This window comes from Moschus berezovskii, chromosome 9, assembly GCF_049115385.1.
Source record: "Moschus berezovskii isolate FMDL1 chromosome 9, NW_MosBer_1.0, whole genome shotgun sequence".
In the NCBI taxonomy this organism is placed as follows: Eukaryota; Metazoa; Chordata; class Mammalia; order Artiodactyla; family Moschidae; genus Moschus; species Moschus berezovskii.
In genome coordinates this window covers 89,814,053-89,836,568 of record NC_142468.1, presented here as the reverse complement: position 1 = coordinate 89,836,568, position 22,516 = coordinate 89,814,053, and the positions used below count along the sequence as shown (strand labels likewise).

The window sequence follows — 22,516 nt, the reverse complement described above, 5'->3', positions numbered from 1 at the left end:
CCTAAGGAATTCAGAGGTTTTACTCCTACCAGCTCATTCCTTTTCTTTCATTTAATAAGATATAATTAAACATAACTTGGAATATAACATAAATAGTCTTATAACACTCTTTAAGTTTTAAAATTTACACTGATCTCACTTAAAAGGTATTAGCAAATATACATAACATTTACCTGCCTACACTCTTCTATGTTATCAGCCTCCAATTCTCTTACACATTCCTTCCTTAAAAGGGTGCCCTTGAGGGGGACCTTCTTTACATTCTCGTGGCAACTTCCTGTCGATCTACAATTATTTCAAAATAAAAAGATTTTTAAAAAAGAATTCCTTTGTTTTCTAAGTTGTGACTCTATATGTTTTTTTCTGTAACTTTTTGTTCATGATATTTTATTTTCCATATACTTTACAGTTTAAAAACTTTTTCCCCATAAAGAGTTTATCTTTTGATTTGACTCCATCAGTTTGATTTAGAAAGCAACCATATCCTTAGATAAGCCACACTGCTTTAATTCTCAATTATTTGCATTTAAGCCTCTTTAGGAGGAGCCTGGTAGGCTGCAGTCCCTGGGGTCGCTAAGGGTCGGACACGACTGAGTGACTTCACTTTCACTTTTCACTTTCACACACTGGAGAAGGAAATGGCAACCCACTCCAGTGTTCTTGCCTGGAGAATCCCAGGGACGGGGGAGCCTGGTGGGCTTCCGTCTATGGGGTCACACAGAGTCGGACACGACTGAAGTGACTTAGCAGCAGCAGCAGCAGCAGCAGTTCTAAAATAGTTATTTCCAGAGTTCCCCATTTTGAAGGAACACAAAATAGTTTGTACACATTAAGTACTTAGAACAGGGCCTGGTACAGAGTAAGCACCTAATTAATATTCATTATTGTTATTATTATAATTTTCATAGAAAAATCTACTCTCAGGGATTTTAATTTGTTTTCTTTCTTCTCCATACCTCACTTGCTTTGTACCTTGTTAAGATATCATATTTCCTTCTGTTACAAAGCAAAGAATCCAGAATCCTGGTGCTTGTCAGAACCTGAATGACCATCCGGCCATCCTTTCATCATATATATGAGGAAACTGATGCCTAGAGAACAGGAGTCGCCTGCTGTTCCAGGGTCACACAATGAGGCAATCGGTCAGCAGGACGGGATTGGGAATTTACATAAAACCTATTCCCTCTTAGAAATTGAACTTTTAAAACTGCCAATTTCCAGATGCTCTAAATTGCTGACCAAGGACAACAGCAACTTTCTTCTTTTTTCCTTCCCTTTCCCCTCTGCTCTCTTTCTTTTGCCACCCCCTCTCTTTCTGACATTGCAAACCATGAGGGTTTCTTTCTTTTTTTATTTTAAGCTAGTGAACTGCTAGACCAAACCTAGGTAGGAGTTTTCAGGCATCACAAGATATGGTAATAAAGACAGAATCAACCAGACCCCTTGAAAGAATGGTCTGTCTCTTTAGGTAGGGAAACCTCTTTCTAAAGTAGAAATTCCACTGCACTGCTAAGAACTAAGAGACTGCCTTTTTTCTCTTCCTTTTTAAAATTTGATTTCTGAGGTATTGGGTTGGTCCAATATAACTTACAGTAAAATTCACCCTCTCTAGATGTGTAAGTTTCAGTGTTCTAACAAACGTGTACAGTCATATAACCATCACCAAAATCAAGATATAGAACATTTGCAACATCTCCCCAAATTCCCTCACAGCTCTATAGACAGCTCTTCCTCTACCCTTGGGCAACCACCAATGTGTTTTCCATCCTTATAGTTTTGCCTTTTCCAGAATGTGATGAAAGTGGAATGACACAATAGGTAGCCCTTTTGAGTCTGGCTTCTTTTACTTAGCATAAGGAAGTCAGGATGCATCTGTGTCACTGCATGAATCAGCAGTTTCTTCCCTATTATTGTTGAGTAGTATTCCATGTAGGGATGTACTACAGTCTATTTATTCACCAGTTAAAAGACACTTAAGTCATTTCCAGTTTGGAGCTATTATACATAAAGCCATGTGGCATGGGACTGCCAAATCACTTTGGAGGACAGTATCAAACTGCTTTCCAAAGTGGCTGGACCATTTCATATTCCCACCAGCAATGTATGAGAGCCCAGTTACTCTGTATTCTTTGCCAGCACTTGATATCACCAGTTTTTTCCTTAATTTTAAAGAAAGTCTCTCTTTTAGCAGGAAAAAAATGTGGCAGGAAACATTTTTATCACATTGAGCTATTGGTGAAAGGGGAAGCAACTTTAGCTCCTCTCTTCCTCTGAAAACCCCTAAGTAAGCCGCCAGGAAATTCTACCTGTACACTTACATAGAGATTCAGAACCTGACCACTTCTCCGCATCTTCACGACGGAGCCTCTATAACTTACCTGGTTACTGTGACACAGCCCGACAGCTGACAGCACCCTCTCTCACGTCCTCAGTGTGACACTGACCTCCCTGCTGCTCCATGAACACATTCTGCACATCCCACTGGTGTCTTCTGCTCTGTTCTCCCGTATACCTTCCCGGCTAGTGACTCTCTTCCTTTAAGCCTTCGCTTCAATCTCATCTCTGTGAGGCCTACGTGATGAACACTGCAACCCGTCTTTTGCCTCCCCTAAGCTTGATCTACTTTTTCTTTTCTTTATATTAATAATTACCCTCCCACATACTCTGCATTTATTTTTTTATTATGTTCATTATTTATGGATGGCTTCCCAACCTAGAATATAAGTTCCATGAGTGTCAGAATCTTTTGTTTTATGTAAATCAATATATTCAAACTACACAGACAAGTGCCTAGAACACAGCTGAGATAAAAAGCTGCTCAATGAACAAACTAAAAACACTGGCTTTGGAGAAACAGACATAGAGTACAGACTTATGGACACGGGGAAAGGGAAGGAGAGGGTGAGACGTATGGAGAGAGGAACATGGAAACATATATTACCACATGTAAAACATATAGCCAATGGGAATTTGCCGTATGGCTCAGTAAACTCAAACAGGCTTTGTATCAACTTAGAGGGGTGGGATGGGAAGGGAGATGGGAGGGAGGCTCAAGAGGAAGGGGATATATGTATACCTATGGCTGATTCATGTTGAGGTTTGACAGAAAACAGCAAAATTCTGTAAAGCAATTATCCTTCAATTAAAAATAATTTTAAAAATTGGCTTTGGTGTCTATGACAACACCAATTGGAAGATAAGCACTGAGGCCAGAGTTATAAAAAAATAATAAGAGGAATAGAAAATAAAATTTCTAACATGTATATTGAAACCACGAGACTTAGTTTCTCCAAACATAAATCTATTTGGGCAGCATTCACATTCAGAGTAATACAACTATATATATATATATATATATATGTTTTTTCTCTAATAGGAGAGCTTTTTCATATTATATATATATTAGAGAAAATTAATGAAACTAACCAGGATTGTATATACAAAAAATATCCTGGGACACCAACTATCTAGGCTTTTTTCTTTCTATAAACTTCTCCATCTGTGTAAGACTGCCCCAGCCTGACTGCCAATTTTATTTTCTTAATCCAAGTTCTATTCTCATAACCGTTCCATTTCTATTTTTTATCCTCAGGGAAAGAGAGAGCAGTTACTGCCAGGGCATTCTCACATCTTCCAAAGAAATGGCATAGGTGTTAATCTGGTATTTATGTTTGATGTGGGTAATGATGGCTGTGACTGGAGCTGTAGGTTTATTAATATGCAGGGCTCTCACCTCATTAGTGGCGATGTATGTTTGCTGTAATGTTGGATCTGGCCTAACAGACTTTCTCACTGTTCATTTTCTTTGTTTTTACTCAGTAAGTACATGCTATGCTTACAGGCCCCACACAAATGCTTTTTAATAAAGACAGTTTTTTCCACAGTAGTTAATCTTGGTGGAAGTTTCAAACAGTTTTAATAATTATGTCTTCATGTGATATCACATGCTTTTCTTAAAGAAAAGATTTTCATAATTTTTGACCTAGTAATACAAAGTAGAATAAACTCTCTCCCTGGATTGATTTGGAAATGAGATAAGCTTATTAACAGGATAAAGTGGTTAATTCTAATAATAGTTATTATATAATTAAAACATACCTGCACTATTAATATCTGATAGTTCAGAAAAACTTTCATATATATCACGTCAACTAGATTGTGAAAAGAACAAAATAAACATCAGTAATACCTGATTGAATATAATATATGATGATCCCCTATGGGTTGGAGGGATCTTATACACTTCAATTCCTAAAAAAATTTCCCCTTTACACAATACACAAACAAACTGACCTGCACCAGAGTAACAAGGCTCACAGGATGGATGGGTGGTCTGTCACTGCTGTTGCTCAGGCTTCGTTCTGCTCTACAGTCCTCATGGGGTTTTGCTCTATAGGAAAGGCTCAGTTTTCAACAGCTTGTCTGGAAGCCATTAACTATCTTCTCTAATATAAATTCCACAATATATTATATACTTATATATGCATAATTGTTTATAACAGTCACAAATCCAGGACCACTAGACTTCAAGGAAGCCACTGAAATGTGAGAAACAGTTTGTCCTCTTACTGAATACAAATCCATTTCTTAATCTTTTGAAATTTGTGTTCCTAAGGATAAGGATCCTGGCTTTTAGGGACAGCGGTTGGTAGGGAAGAAAACAACTATCAGAGGAGAACACAAGTACTCAGACAAGACAAAGGAAAGGAAGCTGAGCTTATTTATTTGTGTTTGTCTTTCACTGTCTTCATTTTGCTCTGTCTTCTCACAGCGCTTGTACCAGGCTCCCCCGCACACCCCACCAGAGAAGGACCACTGTCTTTGATTTGACAGCATGAAACATATTCAGCTAGAACTCCCCTCACCATTCATTTCGAGAAAGCAAAAACAAGGATATGCGCTTTTAAGAAGGTACAGCAATAAGCCTATACAGCATAAGCGTATTAAAAAAGTATATTACCTATTTAATTGCCTTAGCTGAACTTAAAAGCTCTGATCTTTAATTGCCTGATTGAACTGATCTAGAAAGCTACAATTTTTTAATCAAGGAGAAAATTAAATAGCTTCTGGTAAATATAAAGGCATCTTTAATCTTATTTTTATGAAATCCAAGTTATTAAATATGGATAAAACCTCTAAAATATTAAGTTAACAACTACTCAATCTAGAGTAAATTCTGCATTACAAAGCTTTACAAAAGTCTCCAGGGACACTTGGCTTCTTCCACTTTCCAATAAAAAACATGTACTTTTAAATCCAGAAGGTAAAATTTCCACAAATAACAAGGAAACTCAAAAGCTAAACATACATATTTAATAAGGTAAACTACGACAGCACACTGTTTCTATAGCTGAGTACCCATAATTACTGGGGAATAACTGTCCACCTGCACTGTAATTCATCAGTCTTTGCAGCGAAAGAGACACAGACGCGCATTCACTTACTGGTACTTATTTAACACTGAATATATACACATTACTATATATAAAATAGATAACCAACAAGGAACTACTCTATAGCACAGGGAACTATACTCAATATTTTGTAATAACCTATAAGGGAAAAGAATCTGTATATCTTTGTACAAATCTGTGTATATTTGTGTAAAATCTGTGTATGAATGAATCATCTTGCTGTGGTCTACATAACATCGTATACCTGAACATTGAACACAACACACTGAATACCTGAACACAACATCATAAATCAACTGTACTTCAGTTAAACCAGTAAATTTAAAAAATGGAAATTCCTTGAGAGGGTTAGTTGGCCCACTCCAAAATCCCCACTCAGCCTCTCACCAATAACCTTAACCCATAACCAGCGGCATTTTATAGTGGCTACTCTCTGTGGGAACTGGACTGGCTAGCACAGACTGAAAAGAGAAGTACAGGCTTAGGATTCCTTTTTGAAACCTCTATGAACTTAATCAATCAAACCACTAACGCCCGCATACATCAATGATCAAAGAACCCTTCTCAACCCAAACTGCATCCAGAGCTGGGGAGAAGGAGCTACCTGCCTCTGAGAGGCTCTGGTCAACCACACTTGCCCACAGTAACTACAGGGTGGTTGTATAAGACTCTAACCAACACTTTAGTCTTTATTTTTATATCCAGACATAAATCCATTAGAAATGTCTATCAAGACACCATTTCAAATGAAAAATTCCATTATTCCTCCAGACAAAAAGTGAAGCTAAAACCAATGGTTTTAAAGAAGAAAAACAAAGATGACTGCAGAATAACTGAATAGCATTTCCCTATCTACTATAGTTCTTAGTGCTACTAAGAGTCCTCATAGAAAGTTATTGTTAGTGAGAATCCCCTATAAGCCAGAATTATGCTGTATGCCCAAAGTACAGGATGAGCCTAAGGGTCACTTTAATAATATTTGCATTTCCATGGCAAAGGCCTTTAAATGAAGGTTCTGCTGCTGAGCACTGATGACTTCCTTGAGTTCCTTTGTCAAAAGGATAGCAGATGTTCATAAAAATCAATAAAATGACAAGAATTGACCACTGTGTTAACTCCTATTAAAATGGTTATAACCACTTTATGGGTTGGCAAGTGTTAGGCAGTAGGAGTACAGGGGAGAAATATAAGTCATATTACATTAGAGACTGTTCTCTTTTAATCCCGGGGGAGAAAATGCTCCACTTTCTCTCACCCACCAGATGTATTCACATGTTTATTTATTCCCAGGAAGAATAATACTGATGCATTTAGTTCACGCTTTCTACATAGAACTTTTGTACCAACTATAGACTCAGAAATAGAGTGGACCCGCTTTAAAGAAAAACTTGGTTTATGATTCCATTTAATCACCATAAACACCTTCAAGAACTGAACTGAAAGTTTTACATGTCAATATCTACATACCCTCTTCAGAAGAGGAAGGAGAATTTAAACAAAAATTTGGAATCACTGGGATATGAAAACCACCACCAGAATCACAACAAAAAACCCTTAGTGACAGATGTGATGCTACAACGGAAGGCGTCAGTTGTTTTCTCTCTCATAGCTCATACCTTAAAAACAAACAAAACTTTCCCTTAATCACATCTAATGTGTATGCTGGTGCATTCTCCAAGTCTGCATAAAGCTAGGCTGAACAGTGTAAACTTAAACAGTAGTTACTAACATTATGCCAACTTGAAGCTGCTTTTTTATAGTCTGTTTCTCACTTAATAATTTGCTACAAATGAATTCAGACATTTCGGGAATATTAAAAAGTGCAGAAAGAGGTTCCTTTTGCAACATTCAACAGTTACCTGGTAATTCTTTTCATGTATTCTGTTAATAGACTTAGGAGACTAACTGCTGATGCATTCACCAATTCCTTAAAGTTTCACTTTCAAGGTCTGCGAAGCTGCCTCTTAAGAAACAGTACATGAGGGTATTTGAAATGTTAACAAAAGAAAGGGATGCAACTGCTGGAAAGCGAAGGTTTTTCATTAACTAGATTTTAGAAAAATAAGATCCTGTCATTTCCAAACACTGTGAAATACCATTTTACGTGTTTCGTAAACATTATTCACAAAAATATAATACCAAGTATATAATCTATATCAGAGCTGTTAAGGAATAAATTTTTAAAAAATAACATTTATGAAGGAGCCATCTTACTGACTATCAAATATATCACCTGGCTTAAATATGAGATCCTCTAATTCACTTTAAAAATCAAAGTTTCCAGAGAGCTCCCCACCCTAGCCCCAAATAAGTCAGAGCTCGTAAGCTCAGTACATACCTCTATGTAAAATCTTTAAACTCCACAAATAAGTAAGGCCTTTAACAACCTAAATTTAAGAAAGAGAAAACGGGTCAATGATGGTTTTTATAAGGAATTTTCCACATTTAAACACGCAATCATATCAACCATACTTTCTTCCTTCAAAAGTCTATTAACCAACAAGCATTTACTGAACACCTTTCGTGCCGGGCACTGTGGGGATACTGAATGTACAAGGCACAGGTTCCTTCATTTAATAAGCTCACAGTGTTCTGAGGATAGGTATGAAAGAAATGAGTATGTGTGCACATAAAGTGACCTGGAAGCCCAGTTACACCGAAGTTCTCAGTGGTAGTGTGCGGGGCGGGGGGAAGGACAGGGACAGGAAAAAGGGACAAAGATTCTCGCTTGTTTTCTATACTTCTGCGTATGAAAAAAAATTAAGTCATGACATTTATGACCAAGGAGAGACATTCCTTTTCAAATTTAATTGAAGGATAATTGCTTTTACAATATTGTGTTGGTTTCTGCCAAATATCAATATGAATCAGCCATAGGTATACCTATGTCCCCTCCCTCTTGAATCTCCCTCCCACCAAGGAGAGACATTTTTAAAAACTTAACTAATGCAGGCAATGGATGGAGTAAAGGCTGCTTCCCCTGACAATAGTCAGGAGGGCTTTACTGAAGTGCCAGGCTCTGAGCAACAGATTCCACTGATGTGAGGAAAACTGGAAAAAGCACTCAGGCCAAAGTAAAAAGATATGATCAGAGTGTTGGGGCAGTGTAGTTTTCAAAAACATTGAGGTCATGAATGACACAGGAACGCTGAGACACTGTTCTAGTAACAGAGACTAGAGAGACACGACAACTATTATAATGTGTAATCCTAGACTGGATGCTGGACCAGAAAACATTTTCTTTTGATCTATAAAGGGTATGATCAGACAAGTAGCAAAACCTGAATAAGGACTGTTGGTTAGATAATAATGACGTATCAGTGCTAATTTTATGATTTTGATCAGTATATAGAGGTGATATAAGAGAATATACTTGCTCTTAGGAAAAATACACCTGGAGTATTTAGGAGTAAAAGGTCATGATACTTACAACTTATTCTCAAATGTTTCAGGAAAATAATCTATATAGGGACTTCCCTGGTGGTCCAGAGGTTAAGAATTCACCTACCAATGCAGGGGACACAGATTCAACGTCTGGTCTCGGAAGATCCCACGTGCTGCAAGACAACTAGGCCTGTGCGCCAAGCTGCTGAGCCCATGTGTCACAACCACTGAAGCCCGTGCACCCTAGAGCCTGTGCTCCGTGAAAAGAAAAGCCACCGCAATGAGAAGCCTGTGCACCACAACTAGAGAGTAGCCCCCACCTTATGAAAGTAGAGAAACTCTGAGCATTGCAACAAAGACCTAGCATAGACAAAAATCAAAATAAATGATAAAATAAAAATATTTTTAAATATGTGTGTGTGTATATGTGTGTGTCTGTGTGTGCATGTGTGCGTTTAGTAGTCGTGGTGCACAGGCTTAGTGTGAGCTCAGTCACTTCAATCGTGTCCGACTCTTGTGTGACCCCATGGACTACAGCCTGCCAGGCTTCTCTGTCAAGGGATTCTCCAGCCAAGAATACTGGAGTGAGCTGCCATGCTCTTCTCCAGGGGTTCTTTCCAACCTGGGGATCAAACTCACGTCCACCTGCGTCTTCTGTCTTGTAGGCAGATACTTTGCCCACTGAGCCACCTGGGAAGCCCATGTTGTGGCTCAGATGGTAAAGGGTCCTGCCTGCAAGGCAGGAGACCTGGGTTCAATCCCTGGATTGGGAAGATACCCTGGAGGAGGGCATTGCAATCCACTCCAGTATTCTTGCCTGGAGAATCGCATGGACAGAGAAGTCTGATGGGCTATAGTCCATGGGGTTGCACAGAGTTGGACACGACTGAGCAACTAACACACACACAAACATACCTGTGTTTAAGCAAATGTGGTTAATTGTTAACAACTGGGGGGTTTGGGTGAAGCAACTTTGGGAATTCTTAGTATTTCCAAATACTAGTTTTCTGGAAGTTTAAAATTATTCCAAAATAAAAACTTTCCCTAAAACGTTTTAAATGACATTAGGGTAGGAAACAACAAAGATGATGATCCCACAAGCCACTCTGACTGGCTGGTGCAAGAATATGTATGGAATCATGTAGACAATATTGAAAGGGCATGTAAAAGAAATAAAGAGAAAATATAAACATCTGAGTTAGATTTTGGATTTTTAAAATTTAATAGCCCGAATTAAGAATAATTAGTTGAATAAGATACCGAAAAGAAGATGTTTCTGAGACCTTAAGTCCATGGGTGACAGTGCTACCTTCTATATGGGAAATTTAATCATTAAAAGTCTCAAAAGTCTTTATATAGAAATTGCTATAAAAGGAGATACATATGTTTTTATTCATACCCACTGATCCTGTATGCACATGAGTGTGAACTTAACAACCTGAAGGCTAACTATTCATAACTAGGTGTCAGATACAAAGGACACACCACTATTATTAAAAATTTACTGCAAGAATTTTTAAATGTTCATCATTATAGACATTTTTTGGTGAGTCAGGAATATAAGAAAAACTACCATGATGAGAACTGGCAATTTGCATATCTTGAGAATAATGGAAAGAGGGTTGGGGCTAAATATGCAAGGATTTTAGTTGATCAAAAAAGATTAAGAGCAATATTAAAAATAGAAATATAAAGGGAAAAACTCAATTTCTAAATACGAAAAATGTAAAAGATAAAATCTATATCAATTAATGCTGAGCAGAAGTTAACATATTTAATTACTCTCAGAGAGGAATGTACTTCTAAAAAATTTGCTAATGTATTATAATCAATTCTATATTTGTCTATTTTAAGAGAACAGAATACATATCTATAGTAAATGATTTCTTCCAGAATTCAGTCTAAGTGGCATTACAATAAAACACATGTACTCTGAACAGTAAGATAATAAAAAAAAGAAACTATTAAAATAGCAATAACACCGAAGGAAGAAACAGGACAAAAATATTTCCTTAAATGCTTATAAAAAATAACATCAACAATAAAAACAATATCTTCTTTAAGAAAAGGACAAGGTCATCTTATTTAGTAATCACCCTCTGAGTTCTGGAAACAAGGTTAAATTTCTCAACATAAGCTTAGTTGAAAATTATAAAGCTTTCCCATTAAAGATAGCTCACCACTAAAAAATTAGTCCCACAGAAAATGAATAATCAGAAAATATACTAGGCGAAGTCAATCCACCATATTCAGATTACTGGGCAGAAAAAAGTAAAACAAATACTGATTTTATGATACTTGCTAAAATTAAAAGTTTTGTTGGAGATTAAAAAAAAATATTATTCTTCCAACTTTGTCAAAATAGACTACATTTTCCTTTAGAAGAAAAGTAAGTGTACAGGGAGCTAGCAATCTGTTCACTGAAAATCTAGAGGGTATTATTGGTATTCAGTAAGCTAAGTTTCACAACAATGACTTGACAAAGCCTTGACACTAAAAGTACTTATATCTGCTGTCAATCACGCACTCCTTGACATGTCAAGTGCACATCGTTTCAGGGACAACTTCAATCAACATTAGCACTCACAGTACACAGTGTCACTGCTTCAGAAATAAGAGGAAAAATAAAATGTGTTAGATGGCAGGGAAAGGCAGAAAGGCATTCTTCTTTATAGGAAGGCCAGATTCAAACAAAGTGAAAAACAAATCACTGAGCAAGTTGGAAGGCTGAAATCAACCAGTTTATATGGACTTCTTTTTCTGGAAAAATATTCTCTTGCCATGCATCCATCAAGAGAAAATGTGAACAACTTATTATAAAAGCTGACAGGGGTCTATTCTGTAATGAACCTTGGATCTGTGGACCTGTACAGCATGCCAGACTGTTAGAATTCAGAAAATAAAGTTACTGTGGGGAGGGAGAGATGCCGAGATGAGGTTCTAAGACATGAAAAGAATCTGAAGCAGTGTATATTGTTATTCTCATAGTCTCTCATTTGTACTTCTCTCTTTTACTTTTAAATGTTGTTCTTAATTTCATTTCCTCCTCTTTTTTTCTCATTCTCTTAGGAAAGCGGAGGGAAAGAGTATGGGGCCCAGAGTTAAACTGCCCTGGGTTCTGATTATTACTGATTAATTACAGAACTCTAGGCAAGCTATTTAACTTTGCTGTACCTCATCCTGCACATGTTTAAAATATGTACAATAATCTATAGTTACTGTGAAGGTTAACTGGCACTTATTTCAAACGCTTTTCACTAAAACCACTGTCATATTTTCGATTACCCAATAGGGAAGCCTTGTATTGTAGTTGGATTTTTTTTTTTTTTTTCCTGACTCCATTCACTTCACAGGCTCGCCACTTCAGGAGAATTGAAAAGACCAATGGCCTTGTGTGGCTGCCCTATACAATTAGAGGGAGGCAAGATTTATGAACTCCAGGAAGAACAAGCTTCTCTTCTGAAGAAGGCAGATTCCAATTTTAGCCAAGTTGATAGATAATTGAGTATACTTTTTTCTTTTCCAATTGGCATCCCTCTTTTTTTTTTTTTGCCCTTTATTATACGTGTTATTAAACTTTAGAGCCAAGAACTGCCAAAAGCCACAAAGCATTCATTCCCCCTGAGATTAAAAGAGGAAATGAAACATTTTTATTTTCATCTAAAATGGTGATTTAAGTATTCGAATTTCATACTCATCTACCTAAACATGTAGATTAGAAGCTACTTAGCAGCAAGAGCATCAGAAAAGAAAGTTCTCATCACCCTGGGCAGTTCACACTAATAATTGGAAAGAAAAAAGGAAAGCTGTGAATTACAATGAACTAAGACTAAATAAGGGTCCATGTTGGATTAAAGGATTTGAGTTGTCAGTTTGATGTATAATGAATGCGAAAATCAGCCATTTAATTAAATGGTACATGGTATAATCACTTTGTTCTGCATTAAACTGCTTAAGTTATCAGAGTGCCTTTAGGTTAGTAACTGTTTACTATTACACCACCCATGACTTCTCCTAGACACTGTTTAGCCTATGTTACTCCAAATTTGAAATCTGGAGTTTAAATAATAATGTTAATTTAGTTGATATATTTCATTAGTTTATTAGTGAATATAGAAAAATGGAAAACTTCTTTTAATTACAAAAGGAATAAATTCCTAGATACAGATGGTGAAAAATTAAAAACCAAATACATAAAAAGTATACAAAAATCTTTAAGACTAAACTAGTATTTCTTTGCAGATGGTTTTACTTTAATAATTTAGGCTTTAAACATATTTTCTAATCATGTGCCTGTAACTACAAAATGTTAATAAAACAGCTTTGTTTCTGAAGAATGTGGAAATTTTACCGATTAATAAGAGTAGTAAGATCCCTGCAAACACATGAACTAGCACAAGTCAGAATATGCAGGAAATTCCCCAGCGGTCTAGTGGTAAGGAGTCGGCCCTTTTACTGATGGGGCCCAGGTTCAATCCCTGGTCCAGAAACTAAAATTCTGCAAGCCTCGTGGTGTGGCAAAAAAAAAAAAAAAAAAAATCCATAAGCCTCAAAACTGTCATGTTTCTATGCCATTATTATAGGTTGGTCTACAAAAAGAAGAAAGGACAAAAACGATGAGAGAGTTAAGAAGACCCTGACAGTCAGTAGGGATTGAAGAAAAACAAAAAATCCTAAGGCTATAAGGAGAATAATGCCTGACTAACACTGCATATTGTCACCCTGCTTATTTAACTTATATGCAGAGTACATCATGAGAAACAATGAGCTGGAAGAAGCACAAGCTGGAATCAAGATTGCCGGGAGAAATATTGATAACCTCAGATATGCAAATGACACCACCCTTATGGCAGAAAGTGAAGAGGAACTCAAAAGCCTCTTGATGAAAGTGAAAGAGGAGAGTGAAAAAGTTGGCTTAAAGCTCAACATTCAGAAAACTAAGATCATGGCATCTGGTCCCATCACTTCATGGGAAATAGATGGGGAAACAGTGGAAACAGTGTCAGACTTTATTTTGGGGGCTCCAAAATCACTGCAGATGGTGACTGCAGCCATGAAACTAAAAGACGCTTACTCCTTGGAAGGAAAGTTATGACCAACCTAAACAGCATATTAAAAAGCCGAGACATTACTTTGCCAACAAAGGTCCATCGAGTCAAGGCTATGGTTTTTCCAGTGGTCATGTATGGATGTGAGAGTTGGACTGTGAAGAAAGCTGAGTGCCGAAGAATTGATGCTTTTGAACTGTGGTGCTGGAGAAGACTCTTGAGAGTCCCTTGGACTGCAAGGAGATCCAACCAGTCCATTCTAAAGGAGATCGGTCCTGGGTGTTCACTGGAAGGACTGATGCTGAAGCTGAAACTCCAATACTTTGGCCACCTCATACGAAGAGTTGACTCACTGGAAAAGACTCTGATGCTGGGAGGGATTGGGGGCAGGAGGAGAAGGGGACGACAGAGAATGAGATGGCTGGATGGCATCACCGACTCAGTGGACATGAGTTTGGGTGAACTCTGGGAGTTGGTGATGGACAGGGAGGCCTGGTGTGCTGCGATTCATGGGGTCGCAAAGAGTTGGACACAACTGAGCAATTGAACTGAACACAAATAAATCATCCAAATGTCATAGAGTGAAAGCCATATACTCACTGCCACTGCAATTCTTCCAAGGACATGCTCTGGAATTTTTCTATATACATCCAAAGAGCCTCCTGTGGAGACAAACATGTTATATTACAACAAATGAAACTACCAGAACAGGGCCCCTCCTCTGACATCCACTGTGAGACTTTTTTTTCCTCTACTTACAACATGAATTGGATGTCTAGGGTAAAATTAGCTTTCTAGTCCAATTTTATTTATGATATAATCGTAATTCCAGATGAAGCATAACTAGACACTTTCATTTTATACAAGGAAAGTAGTGAAGGATCAGCTAAGTATCTGTACTTTATGTAAACCTAAATACATACACAAAACTAAAGATCGATAGGATGATCATATCTAGGTATCTCACTTGTGTTAACAGTTTTCTCAAAGATAAACCAGGACCTTATCTTAGAATTTTCACATTAACCAAACAGAAAAGGTGAGTATAATGTTCAAAAAACACATAAAAATTAATAAAGTAAAATGACAATGTTAACATCTATCTAAATGTATGTTAACCTTCAAATTAGGTAACATGACAAGCAATCAACATATTCCAAAGAAGCTATCTTAGAACAAAACAGTTTTTTGTTTTTTTGGAAATTCTCCAATACTATTTTGAAAACTACTTTAGGGGGTTAAAAAAAATCTCCTTAGTCATAATATTTTTCACTAAAATGGTATTCACTAATATCCTTCACCTTTACCAAATTGAGCTTTTGGCAGTTTCCAAAAAATAAAATCACTAGATTATAAACATAATAAAGACAGGAGTCATGTTGTTTTGTTTTTTCATCAAACAAAAATTAGCACTAGAAATTAGCACAACTAGCAGGAAGATCCCCTGGAGAAGGAAACGGTAACCCACTCCAGTATTTTTGCCTGGAGAATCCCATGGATGGAGAAGCCTGGTAGGCTACAGTCCACGGGGTCGCATAGAGTCGGACACGACTGAGCAACGGAACGGAACGGAGCAGAGAGTACATATTCTATATCTGTCAGATGTATAAATAAGTGAATTTAAATCACTATGAACTTTACCAGATAGGTTAAGTTGCTCTAAAAACAGTTTCAGAAGAAGGGACCACAAACCATTTGCAGCAACAATAACATCATTAAAATAACTGCATAACTTTCCCAGGAAACTATTTCAAAGGAACCAATATTCATTTGGAAGTATAAATTTGAGTATGCTTATTAAATGTTTAATCTTACACAAGTAGTATAAGAATTTCAGGAAGTTATGCAAAGAAACACTACTCCTACTAATGATATGATTATATGAGAACTATTTTAACCACACGCAGTACGTTTCTTTGAGTCAAGAGTGAGTCTTACAGTCTTTCAGCCCCATGAAGGAATTACCCAAGATATCTAAGAATCCATTTTTGTTTCTATTATAGGCTAAAAATTCACATTTAACAATTTACCACCAGATGATTTGTAAGTATGCCTCATAAGATAATAACACGGAGCATATTATCCTTTTCAAACACAGTTAAGTCTCTTTGGCAAATACAAAAATTTTTATGTGAAGTTTTCCTAAAGCTGAACGTTGGAGAAAAAATTATTTTTCCCTGGAAAAAATATTACATATATTCAATATATAAAGATACTGGCTTTGTATTTATCCTGTTTAAAGGAGGAAAATGATCACTTCTTTCAGCAGCTTTGGCTTGCATTTTTCCAGATTCTGATTAGAAGCTGGAAAACCACAGTGTGACTAAACCTTATACTTTGTCTCTGGGTGTTACCAGGAAGAGAATGAAAAAGACACTTCTGCAATGAGGTGAACCATATTTATTCACTAAAATGGCATTTTTATTGTATATGCAACAAAAGTGAAAACATGATACAGAAAACATTTCATGTTCTCAGATGAACTGGCAGTTGCAAGGATAAAAAATCTCAAGAATACCAAGCTTTACATGTTGGTATTTGGAATGCTCAGAAATAAGAGTTTAGCAGGCCAGTCCCCTATGATGTGAACAGCTTGAGTGGCTCAAAACTAGGAGGTGCAAATCTATTCACATATACTATACATACTACTAAGAAGTCCTAAGAGGAGATTTACTTTTAGATAGGCTATAAATCAGGGCCTAATTAGCTAACAGGATAATAGTCAACAAGCTAAATTCAAAAAAGCAAAGATTAGGTTATTACCATTATTAGTGGAACAAGCCAAAAAAGAATCCCATTTTGAGGTAATTCACTGGTTTTTGTAAATATCTGTTTAATCTCAGTTATATCCCACTCTCCTTAGCCATCCATATGGGGAAATCTTTACATAGCTGGCTTTGTTGTCATCACAGATTCATCTTGTCTTTGACATAATCATTAGATCCACTTAGAATCAAGAGTCCTGGGACTTCCCTAGCGGTCCAGTGGCTAAGACTTCACACTCCCAATGCAGGGGCCTCGAGTTCGAGGTCAGGAAATTAGATCCCACATGCCACAATTAAGAGTTTGAATGCTACAGCAAACACTGGGGATCTCATATCCCCTAACTAAGACCTGGCACAGCCAAATGCATACATACATACATACATACATATATATATTTTTAAAAAAGACTCAAGAGCTCCTACTAAGCCACATGAGTTCTCATGATATTAAATAATTCTTATCAGGCTAAAAATGGCAGAGGATTTTCAGTTGAATTTTTACTGAGTTTTACTAACATTTCTATCTATCCCCAAAAGGCAATCCTTAGACTCATCAAATCATCAAACATTAGTGCTGGAGGGACATTAAAGATCAGTCCAATAACTTTATTTGACAGAGGAGAGAAACTGAGTCCTGGAGAGGGGAGTGTTCTAGTCACAGCCATGAGTCCGTTGAGGCCAGAACACAGGAAAGACTGGAGTCTTGGACTTCTTAGAACTCCAAAGATCTAAAAGGTTTCCCCATAACAACACAGAGCTTGAGAATCACATGTAAACTTTTTAGTCTCATTGAAATGAGACTATATGACATACACTCAGAGAGACAGTTTAATCTTAGCTGCAATACTCATATGCAAGGCATGTAGAGACTCATTTATCTGTTGCATGTTTGGTTTGATCCTTTTCCTCACGATTTCAAGATCACTGGTCCAAGTCACTGTAACCTGTCACTTTCTTGCATTCCCTAGCCTTAGTCAGTTATTTTCTTGCATGCTACTATTCACCATGAGAACTAGGAGGAAGAGTGCTAGTAGAAAAGCAAAAAACTCATTTCAATTGCTACACAGTTCTGTTGGTGAACTGGGGCTATCATCTTCATGAAATTAAGTCAAAAAAACTCATGGGGTAAGGTCTCTGCTTATCCTAATACAGGGCTACAATACAAAGTAGTATCTTGCATGTGGAATAAACACAGATATGTAGCAAATGAACAAAGCAACATTACTGTGATATTCATCCCAACATTTTCCTGAAAATGATCATGATTATTGTTAATTAGGAAATATTAAAATGGAATTCCTGTAGAACTATTCAAAACCCTAAAGGATGATGCCATCAAGGTGTTGTATTCAATATATCAGCAAATCTGGAAAACCCAGCAGTGGCCACAGGATTGGAAAAGATCAATCCTCATCCCAATTCCCAAGAAGGGCAGTACCAAAGAATGTGCTAGCCATCAGACAATTACATTCATCGCCCATGCTAGTAAGGTCATGCTTAGAATCCTGCAAGAATTTCCAGATGTCCAAGTTGGGTTTAGAAAAAGAAAAGAAACCAGAGATCAAACTGCGAACATCCACTGGATCATAGAGAAAGCATGGGGATTTCGGAAAAACATCTACCTCTGTTTCACTGACTACGCTAAAGCCTTTGACTGTGTGGATCATAACAAACTGTGGAAAGCTCTTAAAAAGATGAGAATACCAGACAATCTTACCTGTCTCCTGAGAAACCTGTATGCGGGTCAAGAAGCAACAATTAGAACCCTACACAGAACAACTCACTGGTTCAAGATTGAGAAAGGAGTATGACAGGGCTGTCTACTGTCACCCTGTTTGTCTAACCTATATGCTGAGCACATCATGAGAAATGCCAGGCTCGATGAGTTATAAGCTGGAATTAAGACAGGCAGGAGAAATAACCACCACCTCAGATATGCAGATATTACCACTCTAATGGCAGAAAGCAAACAGGAACTAAAGAGGGTCTTGATGAGGGTGAAGGAGGAGAGTGAAAGAGCTGGTTTAAAACTAAATATTAAAAAACTAAGACCATGGCACCCGGCCCCATTACTTCATGGCAAATAGAAGGGGAAAAGGTGGAAGCAGTGACAGATTTCCTCTTCTTGGGCTCTAAGATCACTGAGGATGGTGACCACAGCCATGAAATCAGAAGAGGATTGCTTCTTGGCAGGCGAGCTATGACAACCCTAGACAGTATGTTGAAAAGCAGAGACATTACTCTGCTGACAAAGTCAAGGCTATATCTTCCCAGTGGTCACGTATGGTTGTGAGAGCTGGACCATAAAGAAGGTGGAGCACCAAAGAATTGATGCCTTCGAACTGTGGTGCTGGAGAACAGTCTTAAAGTCCCGTGGATAGTAAGGAGATCAAACCGGTCAATCTTAAGGGAAATCAATTCTGAAAACTCATTGGAAGGGCTGATGGTGAAGCTGAAGCTCCGATATTTTGGTCATCTGATGCAAACAGCTGACTCACTGGAAAAGTCCCTGATGCTGAGAAAGATCAAGGGCAGAAGGAGAAGGGGGCATCAGAGGATGAGATGGCTGGATAGCATCACTGATGCAAGGGACATGAACTTGGGCTAACTTCAGGAGATGGTGAGAGACAATGAGGCTTGACGTGCTGCAGTCCATGGGGCTACAAAGAGTCAGACATGACAGGGTGACTGAACAACAACAATTATTAATACTAAAAAAACTGAAATCTGAAGCCACAAACAAGAACTTCAGAAGCTCTTAGCCTCTTCCTGTTGAAAAAAATTAACAGTCCTTTCTTTCTTTGCAACATGGGTTGTGGGGGAAACAATTTACTCCCATGATGATAATTCAAATACATGTATATAAAGTTTCACATGCTATATTTGGGTATTTCTGAGTGAACTTAATTTTGACTTAATGAGAAGGCATATCATATCACTTCCCTACTTGAAACCTTTTAATACATCCTAACAAATTCACGCTAAAACATAAATTCCTCACCAGGACCTATAAGGCCTACACAATTTAGCTTCTGCCTACTTCTCTGTCCTCCTGTCTGGCCTCAGGTCCTCCCAAATCACCAAGACTTTCTTGTGGGGCCCGATTATACCTTGCTTCCCACCTTAGAGCATTTATACCTGATACTCCCTCTGCCTTGAAGATCCTCCCTAAGCTGGCTCACTGACTAAGTCTCTGCGAAAGTCCCACCCCCATAATGAAGCCATCCCTGACTGTCGAAGGGAGCATCTCCTCTCCATATTAGTTATCATCTGCCCCGCTTCAGGTTCTATCTACACTTACTCCTCTCTGAGGACATACTGCATGTTTCTCTTCTGTCTCCCCTTCTAGAATTTAAGTCCTGTACCAACAGGGATTAAGTCTTGTTCACTGTTGTACCCCCAGGTTTAGAATAGTGTCTGAAAGAAAATGCTCAATTAATATCTGGAAATAAACAATACATGATTAAAATAAACAATGAAACTCCACCCTGAAATGAGAGATCTAGGTTGAGACAAAGCTGTGAAGTTTTATTGCACTAGGAAGAGAAGGATTGACAGAGGATGGTGCACAGTTTTTGGTCCACGTATTTTTGAGGACTGCTTTGTTGTATTACAGAGAGAATCAAAGTTCAAAAAAAGAGAGGGTGGTTAATGGAGAAACTCTACCAAGAGGAAGCACATGTAAAGAGATTTACCGTAAGCAGCTCTTCATGTGAGAGGTGAATCAGGCATGTGCAGCCGTGGCTAAGTTACAGGTGGAAGAGTGAGGACCTGTGAGAGCTCACTGTTCTCTCTGAACGAGAAAGAGGCAGGTAAAATCTCGGGGAGGGGAATCAAGTTTCAGAAGAGTTGATGAGGATATGGGAAAAACTTCAGTGAGAGATTTAATTGTTCAGGGACCAGTTAGCGTGGAGTAAAGGGAGTTGCCAAAAGCAGTAGGAGAAGGGTTTTAGAGCCTAGAGTGTGATGAGTCTCAGAAACAGTATTAAATATAGACTACAAAGTGAATATTTTAAGTTAAGGATTTAAAGCATTAAAATGTATTAAAAGTTGATATCACTGAAAATGGCAGGGTATAGTAAGGTCCTCTGAAAATTCCCTTCTCTGCAAAAGCAATGAAAGAACAGACAAAATTTGTTACAATCAACCTTTTCAGAACTCTGGAAATTAGCCAAAGGATTGTAGCAACCCCAGAATTATTTGTTCAGGACTATGCTTGAATCTTGGTAAGAACAGCAAACTGGCATTTTAACTTGCCTGCTCTCCACTTTCAGTACAGCCTTGAAAATCAGCAGCCTGCCATTACAGTAAACACCAGCTGCCTGATAGTCACTGCACAGGCAGAGTTCAGTTGGTGCTCCTTCAAGATGATATAACAATTACAGCATATATGCATCTAACAACAGAATGCCAAAATATTTGATGCATAAATTAACAAAATTGAAGGGAGAAATAGGCAACAAAATACCCCACCTCAATACCCCGCATTTTCAACAATAGAAGAACCGCACTAAAGATTAACAAGGAAATAAATACTTAACACCATAAACCAACTAGTCCTGACAGACATCTGAAGAACACTCTACCCAACAACAGCAGAATGTATTTTTCAGATGCACACTGAACATTCTCCAGGACAATGTTTTAGAGCATAAGACAAATCTCAGTATGTTTCAAAGGACTGAAATCACACAAAGTATGTTTTCTGACCTCGATGGAATATTGGAAATCAACAACAGAAGGACAAATTCAACTGGAAAATGACACACTCCTAAGAAAGAAATCACAAGGGATTATCTTTGTGGGGAATTAGAAAATACTTTGAGGTAAATGAAAATGAAAAAAACAAAACCAAAATATCAAAATTTCTAGAGTGCAGCTAAAGCAGTGCTTAGAGGGAAATGTATAGCTGTAAACACCTACATTAAATAAGAAAGATTTCAAATCAATATCCTAACTTCACAGCTTAAAAATACAGAAAAAGAGCAAACTAAAAACAGTGCCAGTAGAAAAAATGAATAAATATTAGACCAGAGGTAAATGACAACAGAAAAACAATAGAGAAAACCAAATAAATCAAGAGTTTGTTCTTTGAAAAAGACAAAGAAACTGATCAACTCTTAGCTACCCTGAAGAAAAAAGGGATATGATTCAAATTACTAAAATCTGGAATGAAAGAGAGAACATTAATACTGACTTTACAGATATAAAAATGATTATAAAGGCATACTAATTGTTTACCAACAAATTAGATAATCTAGATAAAATGAACAAACTTTCAGAAAGCCACAAACTACCAAAACTTCCTCAGGAATAAATAGAAATGCTGAATAAACCTATAACTAGTAAAGACATTGGTTGGTAATTTTAAAAACTACATCACAATACTACTCAGTATTACCGGAAGCAAATTTTAACATATGTCCCAACTTGGGTGAATCTTGAGGACATTATGAAAAGTGAAACAAGCCAGTCCCCAAAAGACAAATACTATGAGATTCCACTTAGATGAGGTATCCAGAGTAGCCCAATTCAGAGACAAATGTAGAATGTTTGCTGCCAGGGGCTGGGAACAGGACATAGAGAGTCATACTTTCATGGGTATAGAGCTTCAGTTTTGTAAAAGGAAAGGAGTTCTAGAGATGTATAGTGGCAGTGGTTGCACAGTAATGTGCATATACTTAATGCTGCTGAAATACACACTTTAAAATGGCTAATATGTTAATTATATACGTTATTAAAGCACAATTAAAAAAAAACTTTTGGAAAAGACAATCTTATGCACACAGTCTTACAAATCCTACTTGGCCACATAACAATGCGCCTTGGGGCTAGAACAGTTGCTTACTAAGAGATAAAGAGGCCATATAGCCTGTGGTGGGTTTATCTCCTTATTTTGGACTCT

At 37.5% G+C, this 22,516-nt stretch overlaps 1 protein-coding gene across 5 annotated transcripts in view; it reads right to left on the bottom strand.

Annotated features, from left to right (window-relative positions):
- The window catches only part of MAP2K5 (mitogen-activated protein kinase kinase 5), a 278,537-nt gene that overhangs the window by 143,522 nt on the left and 112,499 nt on the right, over positions 1-22,516 (bottom strand). For all 5 annotated transcript variants that reach the window (XM_055437358.2, XM_055437355.2, XM_055437356.2 and 2 more), the window contains exons 12-13: positions 14,447-14,508; positions 7,753-7,801 (exon numbers count right to left, since the gene is read on the bottom strand). In XM_055437358.2, the coding sequence (XP_055293333.1) occupies positions 7,753-7,801; positions 14,447-14,508 (111 nt within the window). The remainder of the gene's footprint in view (positions 1-7,752; positions 7,802-14,446; positions 14,509-22,516) is intronic.